The sequence below is a fragment of the Tubulanus polymorphus genome, chromosome 2 (assembly GCF_964204645.1).
Source record: "Tubulanus polymorphus chromosome 2, tnTubPoly1.2, whole genome shotgun sequence".
NCBI lineage: Eukaryota > Metazoa > Nemertea > Palaeonemertea > Tubulaniformes > Tubulanidae > Tubulanus > Tubulanus polymorphus.
Window position 1 is genome coordinate 23,411,230 of NC_134026.1, and position 20,984 is coordinate 23,432,213.

Genomic DNA, 20,984 nt, shown 5'->3' on the forward strand with positions numbered 1-20,984 from the left:
ACGTTACGACAGTAAATAGGTTAATTCGTTACAGCGTGCTCTCAACATCGTAATCCAATTCAGTCACTGACAACTCATTTCCGGGTCGAAAAATTGAAAAATCGTTACGATCTGTCATTTTAAAATCTCACTTTGCTGGACAATCCCTGGAAAATTAGATTAATTTCAGAATGGCCAGCCCAAGAACTAGGAGAGTCATGAAGGATCTACGGGTCAAAGACGAAAATAATGTGAGAATTCTTCGATTCAAACACGATTTTGATGAGTCTAAAGTTGAAGAAATATTGGCGGTCTTTGGATGACTCTTTTTTGATGGATCAGTCTTAGGAGTGAATTGTGGTTGGGTTCACGTATTAGATTTCCTTTGATTTTTGGAAAATAGTAGTATGTTGAGTGATATAGGCCTACTTGATAGAGATCTAATTAACAGGCCCTCCTCTCCTGTCTATTCAGACAACAACAATAATGCTGACGACCGTACGTAACATCCGTCCGTATTGTTGTGGCCAAGTTAAATCAGTCAAGAATGTTGTTGTTTGTCTCAGGTTAAGCCTATACTATGAAGGCTACCCCATAAAGAGTCTACACTAGGCTTAGATGCTTATGAATAACAGTTTTATGAATTGGCCTTAGGCCCCTATTGGCCAAATATTTTGCTTAAAACCAATTGTCGTCAATTTTGAAGCCAATAAAATTGATAACTTTATTGCTTATCTCATAGAACTGTTTTGAGTGTGGCGGGCATAATCCCCAGTGGGTCAGCGTTACTTATGGCGTCTGGATTTGTCTTGAATGTTCAGGAAAACACAGAGGATTAGGCGTACATCTAAGGTAGAGTTGAAAGATTCTTTAAAAAATGATCTTTTATCACTCCATCAATAAATGTAAAAAGACTGTAAACTGCCCTATATACTGTATGAATTTCACATTCTTTAATTATAATGATTTTGTCTCAGTTTTGTTCGATCTGTAACGATGGATAAGTGGAAGGATATCGAACTCGAGAAAATGAAAGTTGGAGGAAATAGAAATGCCCGAGAGTTCTTTGAATCGCAATCAGATTTTGAAGAAAACTGGACATTGCAAGAAAAGTACAACTCGAAAGCAGCGGCTTTATATAAAGATAAGGTAGCGAAATAAAACTTCTAGAAAAGATGGATGGATTTGTTTAAATCGATCTGATTTTATAACTGAGGCTTCATTTAATGTCTTGGTAGATTTCCACCGAAGCTCAGGGAAAACCATGGAGTATACAAACATCTTCTGCTAGAAACCATAAACCATTCCAGCCACGTAGATCTTCAAATAGTAGCAATAAAATGAGTATAAGTTCGGCGAGTTATAATGGAACAAATACTGCAGGCGGAAACGGAGGTGGATATCAGTCTTACCAAAGCAGTGGTTCTGAAGCGGCATCCATAGAAGATTATACTGGATTATCAAAGTAAGAATGATGTTAATCAATGATGGAAATCATAAAAGAATTATCAATACAAAGATTTTAATTTACTAATCTTTTAGGCCTATGTATATAATTCCCAAATCATCAAACAGATGAAATCAAAATTAGTTAGACATAATTTCTTCAAAATGGCCTTAGAAATTGTCATTAAAATCTTACGTTATTCCAAATATTACGGGTGTCCGTAAGTGCTTTGAATTTCATTCCATGTGGCTTTATTCTCTTTTAACAGAGAAGAAATACGCAGTAGGAATGAAGATTTCTTTAGCCGTCAGATGCAAGCTAATGCTGCTCGTTCAGCGTAAGTAGGAAATATATCAATTATATATGATTAGTTTCAATCACCTTAAAGACTGGAATGTCTTTCTGGAATAGATTTCTGTAGCCGTCAGATGGAAGCTAATGCTGCTCGTTCAGCGTAAGTAGGAAATATATCAATTATATATGATTAGTTTCAATCACTTTAAAGACTGGAATGTTTAATAAATGTAAAAAATCTGAGAATAATAAATCTTCTAATCTGATAATAATCTGATAAGATTTTTATCATATTTTGCAATTATCTCATTTTAGTGATTTACCACCCAGTCAAGGGGGGCGTTACCAGGGCTTTGGAAATACAGTAGATCCACCAAAAAATGAAGATAGTTGGGACTTGTCATCTTTATCCAGTGTAAGTATCACAGACTATAGATCACTAATCAGAATATCTATAGAATCTACATTTCTGTACAAGACATAGCTTTCTAAATGTTGTTTGTTCACAATTGTGTGATATTCGGTGTATTCAAATTTTTTTCAGGGTTGGTCCACATTTGCTACTGGTGCCACAAAATTTGCATCTGCTGCCACTAAACAGGTTAGCCTAACATTATTATGACTTGCTCATCCTTCCCTCTGATATTTCTTTTAGGTAATTGTTCGTTACTCTACATTTTTGTTGTCAACGCATACTTTGTATGGACTTACTGTTCTCATATCTCGACTATAATTACGACATTGGGTATTTTACTATTCTTATCAGCTACCTGTGGTAGGATTTTATGATAACATTCATACCATTTTCCTGAATGTGTTTATTTACGTAAGAATTGATTGCGCAATGCACAATATCATATAGCAGCATTTCGCTAGAACGCAATCGCAAGGTAGGTGCTGCAGTAAACCCATTGAAATTTGAACAAAATTGAAATGGTTCAGATTTTTTGAAAACCGTCTATATCTGTGTCATCTGTAGATTCTATGTATTTGTTGGGGTTATTTTTATTGCGTCTATCTCAACAAAGAAAACAAAGCAAATGTTAAATAGTGACAGCTTTGGTATCTCATTATAAAACTTTACATTGAATATATGGAAATTTACCGGTACATCTCATATATATCATACGTGTATACTATTGCGAAGTAGTTTCTAGCCGTTCGGTGTATTGTCAGCTTCATACTTACTTCGTCTTTGGAATAATGTCGCCCGACTCTGAACTTATCAGAATTTGCCGCAATCGACGGTTCGATGGGTTATATTTCAAAGTTTTTCTGCGTCGATTCGTAAGTGTTTCATTTCATTTGGAAGAAGAGTTTTCTGAAATTGTTTAATTTCTTTTTTTCAAGATATCGTATAGATTCAAAAGTCGAGAGAGTCATATTATTTTTGATAACTTCGCAGAAATTCTTAAGCATGAATCATCCTTATCTCAATCATGTGTAGAGTAGTTTTATTATCAAGTAGTGAGTATTTGTATTCAGCATAAGAAGGCGCTTTAAAACTCATTTTAGGAAGGCGAGAATTAATCTGCCATCATCTTAGCAATGCTTATATAGACAACTGTAAATGAATAAACGCTGTGACATACCAGCTTCATACATTTGACCATGACTTTGTCTTTACCCAATGTTCCAGTTCCACTTTCTCAAAAAAATGAACTCCGTACAGATAGTCCTGGCTATCCCCCTCCCCCCGATGGCTCTGGCTTCATAGGTATTCATTCGGTTGATAATGGGTTTTAAATCTTGAGGGGAAGTTCATGTAAAAAGAATTATGTTTTGATATGATACCTTAGTCGAGGTTGAGCGGTACGATTTTTAATTTGTTTGTATTGTCAATTACTCATTAGATGAAGAAGTCTCCTGCCAGTGATGGTGATAATGATGATACATTCGGGCGTGTTTTCATCGAAGTCGATTGTTTCATTTTCTCGGTATTGATCGTTCGCGCCGTTTCACAATCTGTGGCATGTATTCAAATTAATATACCGGTGGGATTGCATGTGTGCACAGATGTGTGCGGCATCGTTGTTTAAAGCTTACTTCGGGAGTGCGCAGGCATACGTGCGCAGATAGATCTCACTTGAGTGCTCCTCGCTTGTCACAAAGGATGTCCTGATATGTTTATATGTCTTTACGCTATCGATTGCATCTCATTCTTGGTCACAGTGGATTAAGGACCATTAGATACGGGTTTGTATAACATCGGTGCGTTATTTCAATCTATTGTTTGGTCTGTGGCTTTTGTGTTCTGTCGTGCTCAGTATATATGAGTCAATATTGAAAATATTGACGATTTGCTTCGTTTAAATGGAAATCCATTCTATTTTTAATGTACATGCGTACATTTTTGGTATTTTGTGTTATTGTATATATTGGCTGGCAGATTCCAAAACAGTTTATGTGATGACACAATGCATTATGTAATATGCATGTTGTTTACTGTATGTGATTTATCAATGATGACCGACTTAAGAACTGATGGTGAAACTACCTGACTGTTTTATTTACAAAAATTCATTCAAGAGCCTTTTGAATAGCATTATGTATAATGTCCTGAATAAAAGTCGTAGAATGACTACGTCTGCTCAGAGACGAATGTCATCATCAAGCGGAGACATGAATTGAGCGATCATTAAAAATTACCAGTGATGGTTGATGCAAGACTGTCCTGGATTGCTTATTCGAGGCAGGTGCCAAGTTTGCTACGAACAAAGCAATTTATTTAAGCCGTGATCACGCGGAGAGGATTTGGCTCAGGTCAAACTGGCCTAGACCAGATCCAAGTCAAATTTGCTCTATTAGTGCATTTAGAAGTATAACTCATCCAATTGTTACTAAAGCACTGTCAAAACGATGCTAAGGCAAGCAAGGTGAGTCATTCCCAGAACTAGATAGCGTTTACATGGAATATTTCGACCCATACTTATGAGCAATCATGTTGAGATGATTGCTCATAGCCCATACTAAGATTTTTCCTGTGTCAAACAAGCACAGACCCATTTTGTATCAGGGTGAATAGTTGACCTGGCTCTTATATGGCCAGGCCAATTTGGCCCAGCCCCAGGTCAAATATTGCTCACATGATTGCTTCAAGTGAAGAGTATTTCATTCTTTTAGCTAAGTCTTAGCTGCCAACTGTCCCTGTTTGTCAGGACTGTCCCTGAAACAATTTGTGCCATCCCCTCTAAAGATTGTTTTGTGTCCCTGAAAATTTCCTGTTATTTGTCCCTGATGTGGTTAGTGATTGCTAAGGATTCAGTTCTCTGATTGAAACATAACTGAATTATACAAAATGATGTTCTATGGATGAGATCTTGGATGGAAAGTTATCATCTAAATCCATATGCCTAGCTGATCTTGATAAGCACTTGTCCAATTTTAGGCAACCCAATAGTTCACATAGTCTCACAGACTGACTGTATGACAGTACGGACTACCTCCATATTGATTTTTATGGATCCATCGATGACTGCTTTAACTGATGATTGATATCTGTGGATCCATTTTACATATTAGATAACACAGTGATGTATGTCAATGAAATTCTGTGTAATCCGTAACTGAATTTTGCAATATGAAAGTCCATACGCAAATGTGAAAATATGTATTATGCAGATGCTTTTTATTGGATGTAGGTTTTTGGCATGTCATTTTTCTCTTTTTATCCAGAAAAATATTTCCAAATGTGATATGATACATGTGATATCAGATATCACGTGTGATAAATTTGATATCAGATACGATACGCCCAAAAGTCACCTGAGTTTGAATCTTGATTCCGTTAAGTATTTTTTCTGATAAGGGAAATGACTCATCAGGGTTATTTTTTCAAGCGCCAGGAATATCATTGAACCCGATAATGTATAACTGAAACCCAATGAATAGCCTGTATTCATATGAGCAATTGATCGGAAAATCTAATAAAGCAATGACTTATTGGATAAAAAACTAAATAGTTCATGTATGAAACCCGTTTGCAACCAGATATAACAACAGCTTGCATAGTGTGGCTTAATCAGAAAACAGTATACCTGGTAATATTTATTATATACTGATTTCGACTGAATACCATTATAATCCCTGCTGCTGGAGGTTTACATATTATGCATTGACGGTTTTGTAGATTATGAAAATGCGTACATGGCAGCAATAGATTTTCAATGATCTTCATGTTTGGTGTATTCGAAGGCAGTTTTTTTGTAGGTTACGTAGCTCGTAGATGGAATATAGTTGGAAATTAATAGGTGTTCAAATAATTTCGATAGTAACCATGATTCTGGACGCTTATTGCTTCATTAGCAAAGCTTTTTGATAACTTCCATCTAGCAGCAGATGCAATTTCAGTGTATTATCTGATAAACTCGGGGGGGTAGATTCAATTTATTTGGTGACAAAATCAATGGCTCATACCCCTCGGAGTATTTCATCTTAGTATTATTATAGCGTTGGATTGTTTGTTTACCTCGTGTTATTTATAACTGACGCGTTTAAGGCGTGTGCAGAAAATACGTGAAACGTTAACTTATACATAGCTGTATCTTCCTCGAAGTTATAGGAAATGAATATTCTCAGAATGCTTTTATTTAGAATTTTCGGTGTTTGATTCGGAGTAATTGCTTCAGTCATCGTATACCCAGTAACCGTTTTTTAAAAACCAGGAATAACAATAATAATCGATTGAATATGAAAATGTGTTTGTTAACAATCACTGTCATTCATTTATGATACGCTCCTTTAAACCTTACTATTCTACTATTATGGTTTATCGAATCTCACATTTCATTCAGTTTCCTAGAAGTTAAGCATTTGTGATGCAAGGTATTATCGTTTTGTAATCATGGAATTTCTATCAATACTGTTGTCAACATGTTATCAACATGATTGTGTGTAGTGTTACTTGCTGTCTTTACCATCCGCATTCAGGAGGAAGGTAAGCGACTCTGACTACCGGATTAGACATGCACTTGAGAGAGTTATTTATTGAGTTAATATGGGACCGATGCTTATAGATCGAGGCTTAGTTGTCGATCAATGCGGGATCAAGCGAACTATCCCGTGTCACTGTGCGTCGTAAGTAATACAGCGATCGAAAATGGTGGCGAGCCAGTCTCGTGCAAATGACAGAAATGCAGTCGTTCGTTTGACCGCTGGCAATGCCGGATGTTATGCGGAATATCTGATGATGAACGGAGCTGTAAGATTTAGATGAGGACAGTAACTATACAGCATACATTCATTAGGCCCGATCACCAGTATGAGCTCACTTAACAATTAGGCCTATGTTACACATCCAGATTTTGTTAATTACCCTCTCGCGTGGTGACTTGAATTCTGAAATTTAGAGGTTGCATTATCAACACATTAAAGAGAGATCTTCCTTGAAAATAGTTCCATTATGTGAACGTTGAAGTCGTCAAGTGAAACAGGCACATCATATCGAATAAGTAATCCTCGGAGTGCATCATTTATTTATAATCATCCCACCTTTATTTCTATTCTCTGCAAGATGTTGGATATAATTTCCTCCTCAGTGCATAGCATATATAATCAGTCAATATTGATCATCGGACTTAAAGATAATTGCATATCACCAATTATATTACTGAAGGACTGAAGAATCGTCCCTTCATTGGTCATTACTCAATTTGTATGTCGTAAAAGCTGATGCGTTGGTAAACTGATCTGAACATGTGTGTTCGCAACATTAGTCAGAAGTTCATTTTCCATTTTCACCAAATTAGTTGGTTGCTTGCCATAATACGGCGATGATGAAGAAATATATATTCTTCGATTATGGGAACTTTACTGTTCACATCGAGAAATTATATCTTATTTCCAACTGCAGGAACGTGAAATTGATGATCATTATCTCCTGCTGTAGATTTTCAGTTTCAAGTAATCAGGTTGATGTTTGATACGTAAAAAAGTAATCTAGATTGATATAAAGCGGCTCGTCACAAAAAACAACCATTAATAGATCCTGCGATTGTATGCCTCATGCGCATCAATATTTCGATGACACTGATAAATGTGTAAGCGGCCGCTAGAATTCTGCGGGCGTTTGTTAAAAAACGATTCGCCGTGTGCGCGGTTACCGCGGCGAAATTGGCTCCGTCTGCTGAAAATGTCTTGATTCAATTTCATTTTTTAATTCACTTTGGTGACGAGTCTACATCAATAGAGTGCAAACTGTTTTTGATTTAACTCGGAGGCGGCGGCAGTGGCAGCGTGAATATTTTGTTGATTAAGCGAACAAGATGTTCAGCGAGCTCGCTTGTGGGTTTCGTTCATTTGGATGGATGAATTGTGCGTGTTGGTGAATATTGCCGGTGAAGTCAACGTTCTTCTCTTCACGCATCCCGAGGCTCTCTCTCCTCTCTCTCGAAAAGTAAATTCTTCTGATGGCGAATTTCGTTTTCGCTTAACTCAATAACGATACACCGCGTATAATCTCATTCCATTTCATCACGGGCAACAAGGGCAAACTTTATCGCGAAAAAATTTTTTGAAAATTTGCATCTTTCGAAAAATGGCATCGCTGTCTGCTTGTTTACCGGCGAGATATCTTAGAAATAACGCTTCGGGGTTTTTTTTGAAACAGCTTTCCCGCTGCAATGCGAATTATAGATAAAGAGGGTAAATTTATCACTGAATTCACTGAGGACATGAAAATGTTATATATATATATATATATATACGTAAAGCTGGATTGAGGCTGGCTGAATATAATTGATTGTGAATGATCAGTAGACCGAGTGAGATCAATACATCATTGAAGGGTATATTACGGACTGCAAGAAGCAAATATTTTTCTGATGCACTTACAGATGGAATCTGCAGTATTTTCTATGCTGAGCTTAAATGAATTATTTCAATATTGGTTACGATTATGGTAATCGCGCTCTTTCAATTCTCTGTTTCGATTTGGTCATTTTCGTAGGCTCTGTATGGAGCCAGAGAGGGAGAGGGAGAGGGAGAGGGAGAGGGAGAGGGAGAGGGAGAGGGAGAGAGGGAGAGGGACAGGGAGAGAGACACTGGTCCTTGTGATAAGAATAGCATGGTGGAGATAATGTCATGATCAAATTACATCTGACATTGAAACTTAACATCGCATCCTGTGAGAATATTTCTTGTCATGTCTTCTTCGCATCTTAATGTCTTTAATCGGTAGATAAAAGCATTAAGGTTCCTTTTCCTCCTTTTATTTTATGATGAGCTAATGAATAGTCATCCCGGGAGAATACGTGATCCACAATTTGGCGCAGTGTTTGATATTTTTTTCAAGTCTCACCATACTGGTATTATATTGTCTCTCCGTATTTCAAATCGTTCCACTTACGACTAAGGATATCAATGCAGTGACAATTTTACATTTGCTCATGTAAAATTCTGGGTCATAAAACAAAGGAATATTTGTCCTGCATAATTCATCAGATTTTTATAAATGCAGATAAAGAGTGGTCTTTTTTCTATTAGATCTTACAGACACTCCGGTTCGTGCTACTTATACCTTGTAGTTGCGAAATGTTATCAAATTTTTCTACCAGTTGGGTCTAGCAGAAATAGCATTATCTGGTCGATCCCGTGTTGGCTACAAAAAAAGAGAATATTCCGTCTCGATGAATAGGATAATCCATGGATGTGCAAACTAATCAGATGCGAGGGCGAAGATCAGATATAGCTTAGGGTCTCGCGTCGCATTTTGCCTTAACTACCACTCAGCCACTTAACAGGTAATTTATTGCGAAACATTCATCTATTTGGGGGCTCGATAATGTACAACCGCGGACAAGACCTCATTGCATGGATCTTGGTTATAGCGTCAGTGCTACTGGTCATAAGTATCTTGTATCGAGCTGATCATTTGCCATCTTTATTTATGAAGGTAAATTGTAGAAGTTCGAGCACTCCGATAACTATCCTGTAAATGCGGGCTAAAGATTGGCTTGCGACTGCTTGCAATGCGACGTGGCTGGTTGCGAATAGGTGCTTAGATTGGGAGCTTAGGTCGATGGGTCTGTGTCAGGATTGCTGGTGCCGTTTTTCTGAGGCTCACCTAAAGCCCGCAACAATTTTCTCTTCTCCAGTTCATGGGTTATTGGTTATGCATTGACATAATGATATCAAGGAACTGGTTAGGATAGCTTCCTTAGCCAGGATGTTGCAAGTATGAAACCTGATAATTTCCTTGATATACAATTAACACGACTTATGTACGTATCAACTGGTGATAACAAATAGAATAGAACGCATAGCATTTCTTAAACTTTGTTGAAGAACTGTTTTGACATTTGTTATTTCTAATGCCTCTTGACAGCGTTTTACATCAATTTCTCGCTGTCAAATAATTTATGTTTATTACAACTCGAGCAGTAGCTGTCGAAACAACGAGGCATCAAAGCACCAGTTAATGTCTGAAAATGCCGGATATTTGCCGATATGCGAAAAGCATTTTTCCCGGGACATCGATCTGGTACGTCTGACCTAGTCCGAAATTACATTAAGCGATGTTTGAAAACAAATCATCGAGCGTAGAAAACGTTTACACAACGCCATCATCGGGTGGTGGCGACATTTCGATATATCGCTCGATAGTCGTCGCGTTCGTGTGAAGTTGAAATCCCGGTGGGAATGAAATATGACATAAACATCGACGATAACTACCAGAAACATGGCGAAATTGGAATTTTCTGAAAGTCGGCGCTGTAATGAGACGATGTTAGTCTTTGCGTTCTCCCCCGATGATCGTAGGTACCCCGAGGTGTTGAGATATATATCAAATTGAATGCGTATTTATTGATCGACCACGCTTACAAGTGGCGCCGCCAAATATGGAAGCTTTCCTATAATTTTCATTGTGGTGAAATAGCATTCGCGATCTTCCCATTCAAAGATCTGACTCTGGTGAAAAATTTAACATCCATCCATCTATCAACTATTAAAGAAATCAGTATGAATCGTCTTCAGACAACCTATCTCCACATCTAACCCCTCTATGATAAAACTGTGACAGAAATGATGAATTAAGAATTTTTGAACCAGCAACTCTTCAGTCAGTAGACATTTATCATATCATATCGATCAAACTCGCAGGGACCTATCTCAAATCGAGAAAAGAATCAATCTGAATTTATTTTTTTCGAGACGCGATCATCAGAGAATGCCCTGCTTAGTTGATTGTCATCACGGATAAAAACTTAGGGGGCGATATTTCGATGCCTTAACCTGATTCTGAGTAGATGCAATTGAATTTTACTGTTGCGCTTCCTTGTTAATTAGACATTCTTTCCTGTTCACTAACTAGAAAAATTAAGCTTTAAGGGCTCGTACGTCTGATTGGTATCTGCAACGACTACTTACTTATTACATGGAAATTACTGGGAAAACATTCAGCAGCTGTACAAATTGAAGTTTGTGCTCTATTTGTTCCAATGATCTCCAGTTGTGGCGTTTGTCCGCTGTCCGAGGTATGCAATATCTTCTATCAGAAAATTTGATCGTTATCAGACGGGCTATTTTTTCTCTGGATATCAAAGCGAATGTTCGTCACATTGGTGATGATGGGATGATGAAACAACCAAACTAGCGGTCAATTCAATAAAAAAAATCGTATGTTGCTGGGTATATTCTTTACGGGTTACGTCTCGGATCAGATGCTTTGATTATCGGAAAATCGGTCAAGCAGAAAAGATCCAAATGAGTGTCAAGTCTGGTGACATTTCATCGGAGAAAGAATCTTATCCAAGATTGGTCATCTGTGGTGTCTTCAATGTTTTTTCACATGAAGCAAATGAAGGTTGGACAATTAAATCCTCGATCAAAGACACAGCTTTCATTATGTAAAGAGCACATTGTTCAATCTTTGTAGTTGATTTTTCAATTGATTGGTTAGTGTCGCCGCGATATCTATTTTCGTTCATCATTACTGTTCAACTGATGGAGTCAAAGTCAGCAAGTTTGGATATGATTTGATCTTCTGAGCTTCGTGAAAATTGGACATGAAGATGAAGCCAGTAGAAATGTGATTGCGAGTCCCATTACGAGAATGTGTCAGTCACATCAGCAGAACTTAATAAACTAGGCAATGATTGAATCATTGTTCATATAGATTTGCACCGGTTATTGAAAAAGTCTCTTAGTATATCCGTCCATCACGCATACTTCCTCGTGGCAACTTCGATGCATTTAGGTATAGAAAATCTGTCCAGTAGATATAAAAGCAACGCTTCTGATGACAAATTTGCGAGACAATCTTTGGTAGCAATTTCTTTGGAATCTACCCGCTGGCTGTATCTGATGCATTGTAAATCATAATTGGACGTAGTTGCCAGTCAATTTATACAGTTTCCGTTTATCATTGCCACTGGTATCTGGCGTAGGCTTCCTGTTACATTTTGCAGGTACATTTAAAGAGCCAAATTGATGCTTTTGCTGAATCAGATGAACCTCAAATTATATGAATCTAAGGGTAGATGTGATGGGCTCAGTGTAGTTACCATAGCTGTTTTATATAAGCATATATATTATTTCATTCTAATTGACCAATCTCTTTATGTATTTTCAGGCTAGTAAAATCGCGACTACAGCAACGCAGAAAACTAAAGAAATCGGCCTATCAGTAAACAACGCAGTTATTAAGCCAACTAAGGAAAAGGTTTGTATCGGCAAGTTTCATATTTTTTGTAAAAGCATTGCTATTCTTATCCTTGAAACAATGTTTCTGCAAATGTTCTCTTCATGTTTTAGGCCTTACTCAGCATTTTGTATGTGTGGTTGCTTTAGAATTTTCTCTAAAGGCAGGGTGTTGGGTCTCTGTAAAATGTTGAAATGAATAGCAATGACTATTTCTGATATTGATATGAAAATCAATGGTCACGAGTCGACGCATTTGATTTGAATTTCGTTTTCTTGAATTATATCGATGATGACGTGTAAGATTAGATAGCTCGAATGGAATTCATTTTTAATGATATCATTGATAAACCGCTATTAATAAATATGGTGCAATAGAATCTATCAAGCCCGTTTTGAAATGAAAAATTATGAATCATCGTATTTACTTTGAAACTGTTGTTACGCATACTTAAAAAGTGTGAGATGCCATTGTTCTTGTTAATGCTATTGTATGTCGGTATACTGAGAAAAATGATCTTGTTTCTTGTTCTCAAGACGATATCAAATGTCGGATTTCTTGTCGTGGAAAAAACATAATCAACACACAACGTGTCCTTGAAGCCTCAATTTACAAGGGTGAATTTGCTAACAATGCCCAGTTTCCAACTCCTTTAAGAGGAAATAAGCAAAACTTATATACGATATTCTTTTGGAAATTCATGCAATTTAAAAGAATTTTTCTAAATGGAATTTTCATCAAAATAGTTAGTTTCGTGTTTCCAAACTAGAAACTATTATTCAAATGGAAGACTTGGAAATGCAGATGTATTTCTTTTTTTCGTTATAAATTCATGTGACTAGAACTCTTTTTAGATTACGACTCTTAAATTTTTGAAAGTTTCAAAAGTTCCATTCACCAATCTCACACTAGATTTGATACTATTTTACCTACGTACCATTCAGAGGTGGATAGCCTACCTATTTGCGATGGCTGCGAAAAGTATGCGGCATGTGGTTAGCAAATTTTGCGATGAGCTTTTTTCCCCCAGAGGAGCGACTGAGCCGTGTGCAAATTTACAGAAAGATGAGAATCGTGCTGTCATCAATAACGCAACGCCATACTTGTACCTTCCCGACAACCGCTGTACTCTCGTTGTGATAACACTTTTTAAAGGTGTTCCATCGTTGAAGTCCGTGAAGTCCATTGATTTTAGATAAACTATTCGCAGATAGCACATCCCACCTCACTTTCGTAACGTAATTCAATGATTGAGCGCAGCGAGGTCGATAGAATCCGTGAAATGCAAGTAATCGCAAACTGAAATGAATCATGTTGACATGAGAATTTCGTTTTAAAAATGTGTCCCCTGTGAGCTTTAAATCTACTAATCTAAGGATTACATAATGTCTGTGATTTATATATTACTCATAATGGAAAATGTAAGCAAAAGTAATCGAATATATTCTGATGCGATCGATCAATAGTTTAATTGGATGTCTGTTCAAATCAATAGATCTTTCAGAATGACAGTAATTAATCATTTGGAAATACCTTAGGAACGTCTCGGGCAGTTAGCTTTACTTTTCATTGCTATTCATTTCTAAAGCATGTCCCACTGTTTAGTTTTTTCATGCGTGTCTGTCATACATGTTATACTTTCATTTTTTTTCTTTTGGTTTATAGACCTATAGTTATGCAATGCAAAGCAGAATAAACTGACATTCAAACCCTTCTGTGTATAATGTCACTGTTCAATTTATATTTATGATAATCGATGATATGTTGAAAGTTATTTCTGCTCTGTAAAAGTTTGCACCTGGCCAGCTGGTTGCTCTCTCTCTCTCTCTCTTAGCCCTTTAGAATGTTACTTTTTAGTTTGCATGTTTTACCGCTAGGTGGCTGAAGGCAAACTATTCGAAGGTGTAACAAATAATATGTCTGAATTGGCGGTTAAGGTGAGTATATTTGATGCCTTTATGTTTATTCAGTTTTTATGTATGCACAGCCTTTCAAATATAGGGATTATATTTTACCTAGGCAGCTCAATTATTCGTTCTAATTATCCTAGATTTAAACAGAAATGTATAATGATGTATTAATATTAATGATCTAAAAAAGATATATCCTATCAAATATCCGCAATATGGAATGCACTAGAGCCAATGTTCGAATGGCAGGTAGATAGCAAAGTGATAGAACGTCTCGTTTTCACTTTGGAAAATGTCTCTAAATTTCTCCTTTCCACTTTCCAAAAAGGCAGCAGAATGTGTATTGCATATTCTTCAGTGGCGATGATCAATCAGCTACAATACAGTGGACCTTATGAACCTTATCTCTGCTGCATATAACGCGTATTTACATATTGAATTCACAATTTCCTGAGGACATCGGCGAGATACCAATTGCCCACAGATCTACTGATGCGTGCTAAAAATAATCTAGAAAATCCATTGGCCGATGGATGAACTTGTATTATGAAGGCTCTAGGCTGATAGGATTTTCCATATTAGCATTTGGTTTGGTCACTGATCACTGGTGCTTGATTGATTCTTGCTATCTGTAACTCGCGTTGATATTACGCTATGAATGGTCACTGACCGTTTGTATACACCCCTTTCTCCGGCTCTCTAGATCATTATGATTCTTATATCTCACCGCACTAACATTGTTTATTGGCAATCGTCACTAGCTGAAATATATAAATTGCTTTTTTATCATCTCACATTGTATAATGGCTCAGTGATTGGCTCATTTGATTCCTGTAATGATGATGGCCCTTAGTAAATAATTATTGGTTATTGGAACGATTTGGTGCTTTTACAATGATCTACAATTAAACTTGTACCAATACTTGAACACCAAGTCCTTAATTTGATTTCTTTCATGAAGTTATTGATTTCTGGTTCTTGGTTTCACAGAAATTTAGCTCGCTATATTCGCATTTTCTTCCAATTAGAATCAGCAGTAGAATCATCTTTTGTGAAACCGTGCTCATTATTAATGCACAATAAATGTTATTTAGTTTTGTGCATTGTTGTATTAGAGTAGATTTTAGTTCTGAATCTTCATTTTCAGGTTAAAGATGGCACATTGCTAAATGATGTGTCTTACCAAATGAACAATTTAGCTACAAAGGTATATATTCACTTATATGGTATGCCTAATATATCATATTTCTTAGTTACTTATTTGCCTTATATTCATGCACTTGACTTCCTGGGAATCGGTTGTGTTAATAAAGATAACGTTTTTACCGAAGCATACATTAAGTCGTCATAATATTTTGATCTATAACACTATTTATTATGTGGCAACAACCTATGACAGTTTCTCTGATATATCTAGCCAATACATTAAGCTCCTATGACTTTGCTGATGCTCCGGTAAAAACCAGTCTCCTGATTGCTGCATCTCTCTAATGCTACCCCAGTCTCCCTGTCTCATTTGATTTTCCTTATCCAAATACGCACAATTTATGTCCAATAATGATGTTATGTTTATCGATTGATGGCTTGATGAGTTATTATAGAGATTATCTGTTTTCTAGTGTGTGTTTTTTGCCATGTCACATTACTTATTGATACATACGATAGTCATAGGTTAATATGGTTAAAAAGGGGTTACATTCTCTGGAAATTACAATCTGTTAGTGTACCGTCAATGTGAGTTTGAGCCAATAAATCGCAATATGATGAGATCATCGTATCAGATATGTTTTTGATCATGAATTCACTCATAGTCATGAAAAGTTAATAATGATAATGGTAACGTTTCACTTGCTATCCTGTATAGTCATCAGAGAAAATACCTGATTAATGAAGCCTGAAGCAATTGTGGTTTAACACAAGCGGCAAACACTTATTGGTATTTTGTAGCCATAAAAATGCTTCGGCATGTTGGAAGCTGGTTGATTAAAAAAGCTGTGTAACCTTTCAATCACACCTGCTTTTTTATTGTGTTCTGTTTTTCGTAATGCAATCAACACTCGAAGCTGTGTGTCATAGTTGATCAGGATTTGCCACAATTTGTTTGATTCAATTAATCAAGCATTGATTCTGTCGAAACACTAAAGCATACCTACCACACAACCATAATATGGCGAACAGGGCAGTGTGTATTTTTCTCATTCTATTTACATACATTATCTATCGCCAGTTTCGAGTAGTTTCAAGTCATAAAAGGGTCTAAATTTGATCTAATTTCATAATAAAATCCTCGGACTTCCATGCTGTTTACATGCCTGAAGGAATATCTGCTTTCTTTTTGTGTAGAATGTTCTAATCATTATTCTGAGTCCAGTTTTCATCGCAGTTTTAAAAGATTTACTTTTAAATTTTTGTATCTATTGAATGTATTTCATATCCATGAATTTCTTGAATGTTTTAAACTCTGAATCATTTGAATAAGTTGCCTAGGTGACAAGAGATTAAAGTGTCTCTTATTCTACCACCAATGGATTTCAGCTGTCAAAAGCAATCAGATACAAAAAACAAGTGACTCCACTTTCTTTTGAATTAAAAGTAACGTAAGGGACTAAGCAAACAAATTGATAGTCAGGCAGTGTAGAGAGCGTAACTGCTAACAGCTTTTTCAAATCTAAACTGTCACTGAACAAACTTACACTTCGCAGTTGGTTTCCAGTAAGCTTCATGAGAACTTGAAAATGTAATGGGTTTCTCTCTATTTTGTGATCGATTTTTCAGATGTCGTCGGCGAGTTTGAAAGGCTGGCGTGACATCTCATCTCTATGGAGTGATCCCAAGACAACATTGGCGACCGCTGACACATCTCCTGGCGAGGGAACATCTCTGCTCGGTGGCTCTGGACGTAGAAACATGTAAGTATGCAAGATCATACAAGCCAATTCCATTTGTACATAATAACAGAAGTAGCTAAACATTTCTCACTTAAGTAGAGGTTGCAAATATTCCATTAACGGAATTTATGTTTAAAGCCCTGCTGTGAATGAAATTGGTCATTCGATTTCACAGTTCATATCTCCCGCAGCTGCTGCTAACGTGGATTTCTGATGGGGATTTCTCATACCAGTACATACTGATGTTGGGTGCTATTAATTGTTCATTACAAATGAAATGCTTATAAGAAGGATTATATTTGAATTTTTATTGTTTCATTAAATCTTTTATTGACATTGTTTATCCTTGTTAACTTAAAATCAGTAAAAGCAGATTGTGACTGATTATTGAAACTGTTTCATATGTCAGTAGTTATATTGCATAGCAGCAGGAAAATCAGAAAAGGGAATATCAGTATTTAATTGCAAGTTTAACTGCCCCATGGACTTCCATCAATATGCCTTTCTTGATATACTGCTCAGAAGTTTCGATATATTGTTGGAATTTATATTGCATTTTCTAGGGGAAGCAATAACCGTGATGAACCATTGCTGAATGAATTCAGCCCAGACCGAGACACGGATGATGCTTGGAATAACTGGACAGATGATTGGAATGACGACCATCATAACACCAACAAAACGACATCTACTCTGAAAGACGAAGAAGGATGGGGACAACTTGATTGGTCGGACGTTGATAATTCACCTACTACTGGCTCTTCCAATAAAGAAAACAAGACAAAAAAGAACTCTCGAGATGACAAAAACTCATTCAAATCTTCACCAAATCGTAATCAGAAAAATCTACGGAACAACTCACCTAGGAACTCGGAGCCAGAGGTTGGAAATTTGTTGGACTTCAGCGAAGATAAACCGAATATGACAGTTACACAACAAAGCCACAATAATGACGGTTGGGACAATGATAAATGGGCAGATGATTCGGATGATGAATGGGAAGCTTTAGAATTAGAGCGCAGTAGTCTTACTAGTCAACAGCTCAAAGCGGCTAAAGCAACAGCGAAATAAACTTTCTCATAAAAACTGAACTATTTTTCTTAGAAATATCCCAATAGACAGTGGTCTTCATTTTCAGAGTACCTGATAACTGTATATGTATAGTAATGCTACCTAGGGACAAGATCATATGGTTTGGAGCTTCAATTCTCAGATTAGAATTATTAATTGCTCAAAAATGAACATATACGTATGTATACGTATTGTGAGTAGATTATACACAGTTTTCACTGAAATCGTTTCATTCAAGCCTCAGACCCAGTTATTGCCCGGTTCGGTGGTAGTGATACTCTTGCAAGATATGCATGATGTTGTGTCCTCTCTTTCTGGATATTCTCTGTAGAGGCATGCCGAAAACATTCCTCTATATCCAAAATACTCAATTTTATTTTTGCTTCTAGTCTTGAATGGTTGGTATTGACGGATATCATCTGGAGCCCACATTTAGTACAGAGCTATAATATAAAGTGATATATCGAGGACACATTAGAGAACTTATTTCACTCTTGGAGAACAACAAAATCCAAATCAGATACATTGCAGCGTTAGTCAACAGACTTCCTAAAAAAGATGACAGTATGAATTTTCAAAAGCATTGAAAAATTTTTGTATTTTGCTGTAATGCAACTCATCATTTGTAGTAGTAAAAGGTCATGTGAAAGTGCTGATACAAAATATCCTGTTATAATTAGGAAATAGTAAGTAATTATATGAATTACACTCTTTATGTCTAGATATTCTTCATAGTAATTTAGAATGTCATTATTTTGTAGTTCGATTGATTTTTTGCTTGAAATTTTATAAGCAAATTACCTACTTTGAAATAACATTAACCTGGCCTCTCAGAAAAAAGGTTGGTTAACAAAATCAAGCTCTTCCTTTGCGTGTAGATGTAATGTAATAATGGAAAAGAAATTTGCATCTTAAATTTTTAAAAGAAATATTACCATATTGTTCTCGTTGTCATATTGACCCCTGTGTAGATATATTGTCCGCATAAAAGGAAAAAGATATTTTTATGTAACAATGAATGAAAGGTATTTACAACTTTTCAGAATGTGATATATGGAAGCATTGAGTTTTGAACTCCAACTAATACAATTCATTCTGGTTACTTTAAGCTCATTTACTATTTGCCAGTAGTTGAAGATGATCGTCAGATATAATTTAAGATTTATCATTGTGTCTTATGGTGTCACTGGTAGTCTTATTTTGAAAAGAAACGACTTTCAATTTTCAGTTTATCTAATGGTCAGAATTACAAGTGCAATAAACTCATTGTGATCATGGATAAACTAGACTGTAGTTTACATCCATGCTTCGTAATCCTTATTTACCTTATTACCCGGTAGAGTACAGTAGAATCGGCTTAATTCGGATTGTTTGGGGCCTACGAAATTGATCCAGTTTACGATTAAAAGCCATTTTCTTGTACATAGATGAAAAATGAGAATACAAATATTGTCAGGATTAGACCGAAATCTGGATTAAGCCAATCCGTATTAACAAGCCGGGTTTGACTGTAGATTCTATCTTGCTTTGAATCCACTCTATGCTCATTGATGGTACAGTATTAAGCTTTTGTTACAGGCTGAGTTGTTTATCAAGATATTTGATCCTTTAGTTAATTATTTCAGAAACTGTTCCCTGTAATATGAATGAAGTTTATTTAGACACAAAAGACCAGTACAGAGGCCCTGTAATAGGTTGAGGAATAAGTAGCTTTTGGTTACTCGTTGTATGTCATATCAAGTTTTTGGTTCCTTGGTAATAACCAGTGCACCATGGTAGTAAAAATGATGTGTAGAAAAACTTCGAATAGATGAAAAAAATATGTCATCCAGAAATCAGATTATCCCTTTCATGATTACTTGTGAAGTATTTGTTTCTAAGTGTAAGATATAAAGTAGAAAAAAATCAAATACTTAATCAGTTAGGGTAAAATGACTACATTTTGTGAATGTGTAATTTATTGTGTAAACTATGTGATTGTTTGTGGATTCGATACTGTCAAATTTAAAATCAAGATCTTCTGAATGGCTGGTGAAGGCTTGAATGAACTGTTAATGAAATCTGACAAGATGTAGTATATATTGGAATGCGCAGGATTCAAAGTTCATGATATGTCCAGTTTATAAATTGCTACGGATGTGTTTAGGGCAAATCTGAATATTTCGCCGCATTTATTTTGTCCAAAGTTTTAGAAGTTGACGATGTGGTGCTGGAGTTATTGTATAGACTGCAGATGATGATGAATAACATGTATTAATGAGCGATACCTGTACACATTGGACTTGTTTTTGATGTGACTTTTAAAATGTTTAAAAAAGCCAGCATGTAAAATATATACATAACGATAACGATTAAGTTTATTTCTTTTAATATTTCTGACTGTTTACACTAGATGGATCAACATTTCGATTATCCCAGGTTTGAAACCCTGGTCTGCCAGTGTAGATTTGTAATATTGTTCACAGAAATAACACCAGGGGTTCGTTGGCAGCACCATTCCCCTGGTGGAATTTATGCGAATTGATGCAATTGTCGGGTAAATCAGTTCACAGAAATTCCGCTAGGGAACCGTATGGTGCTGCCATCTTCCTCCATATACTACGGGAATGGTTAGAGTGTAATGAATATTCGTATTCGTTGTTCTGAATATACGTATTCGAATAAAATCTCTGCTATCTCAGTATGATCCAGATCCTGGAGACATATTGGATGAAGTTCTAAGCTTGCGCCATACATATATTTTACAACCAACAGAA

At 36.2% G+C, this 20,984-nt stretch overlaps 1 protein-coding gene across 2 annotated transcripts; it reads left to right on the forward strand.

The window, feature by feature from the left end:
- The first annotated feature begins 73 nt into the window (after positions 1–73).
- Positions 74–20,583, forward strand: LOC141898326 (ADP-ribosylation factor GTPase-activating protein 1-like). Of its 2 annotated transcripts, XM_074784170.1 has the most exons (12): positions 74–230; positions 722–831; positions 957–1,128; positions 1,218–1,444; positions 1,695–1,763; positions 2,036–2,135; positions 2,265–2,321; positions 12,291–12,380; positions 14,237–14,296; positions 15,417–15,476; positions 17,045–17,178; positions 17,721–20,583. In XM_074784170.1, the coding sequence occupies exons 1-12, from the start codon at positions 171–173 to the stop codon at positions 18,226–18,228; spliced, it is 1,647 nt and encodes a 548-aa protein (XP_074640271.1). In that variant the 5' UTR covers positions 74–170; the 3' UTR covers positions 18,229–20,583. The 2 variants fall into 2 exon arrangements, with proteins under 2 accessions (XP_074640271.1, XP_074640272.1); XM_074784171.1 differs by lacking the exon at positions 14,237–14,296.
- The last annotated feature ends 401 nt before the right edge of the window (positions 20,584–20,984 follow it).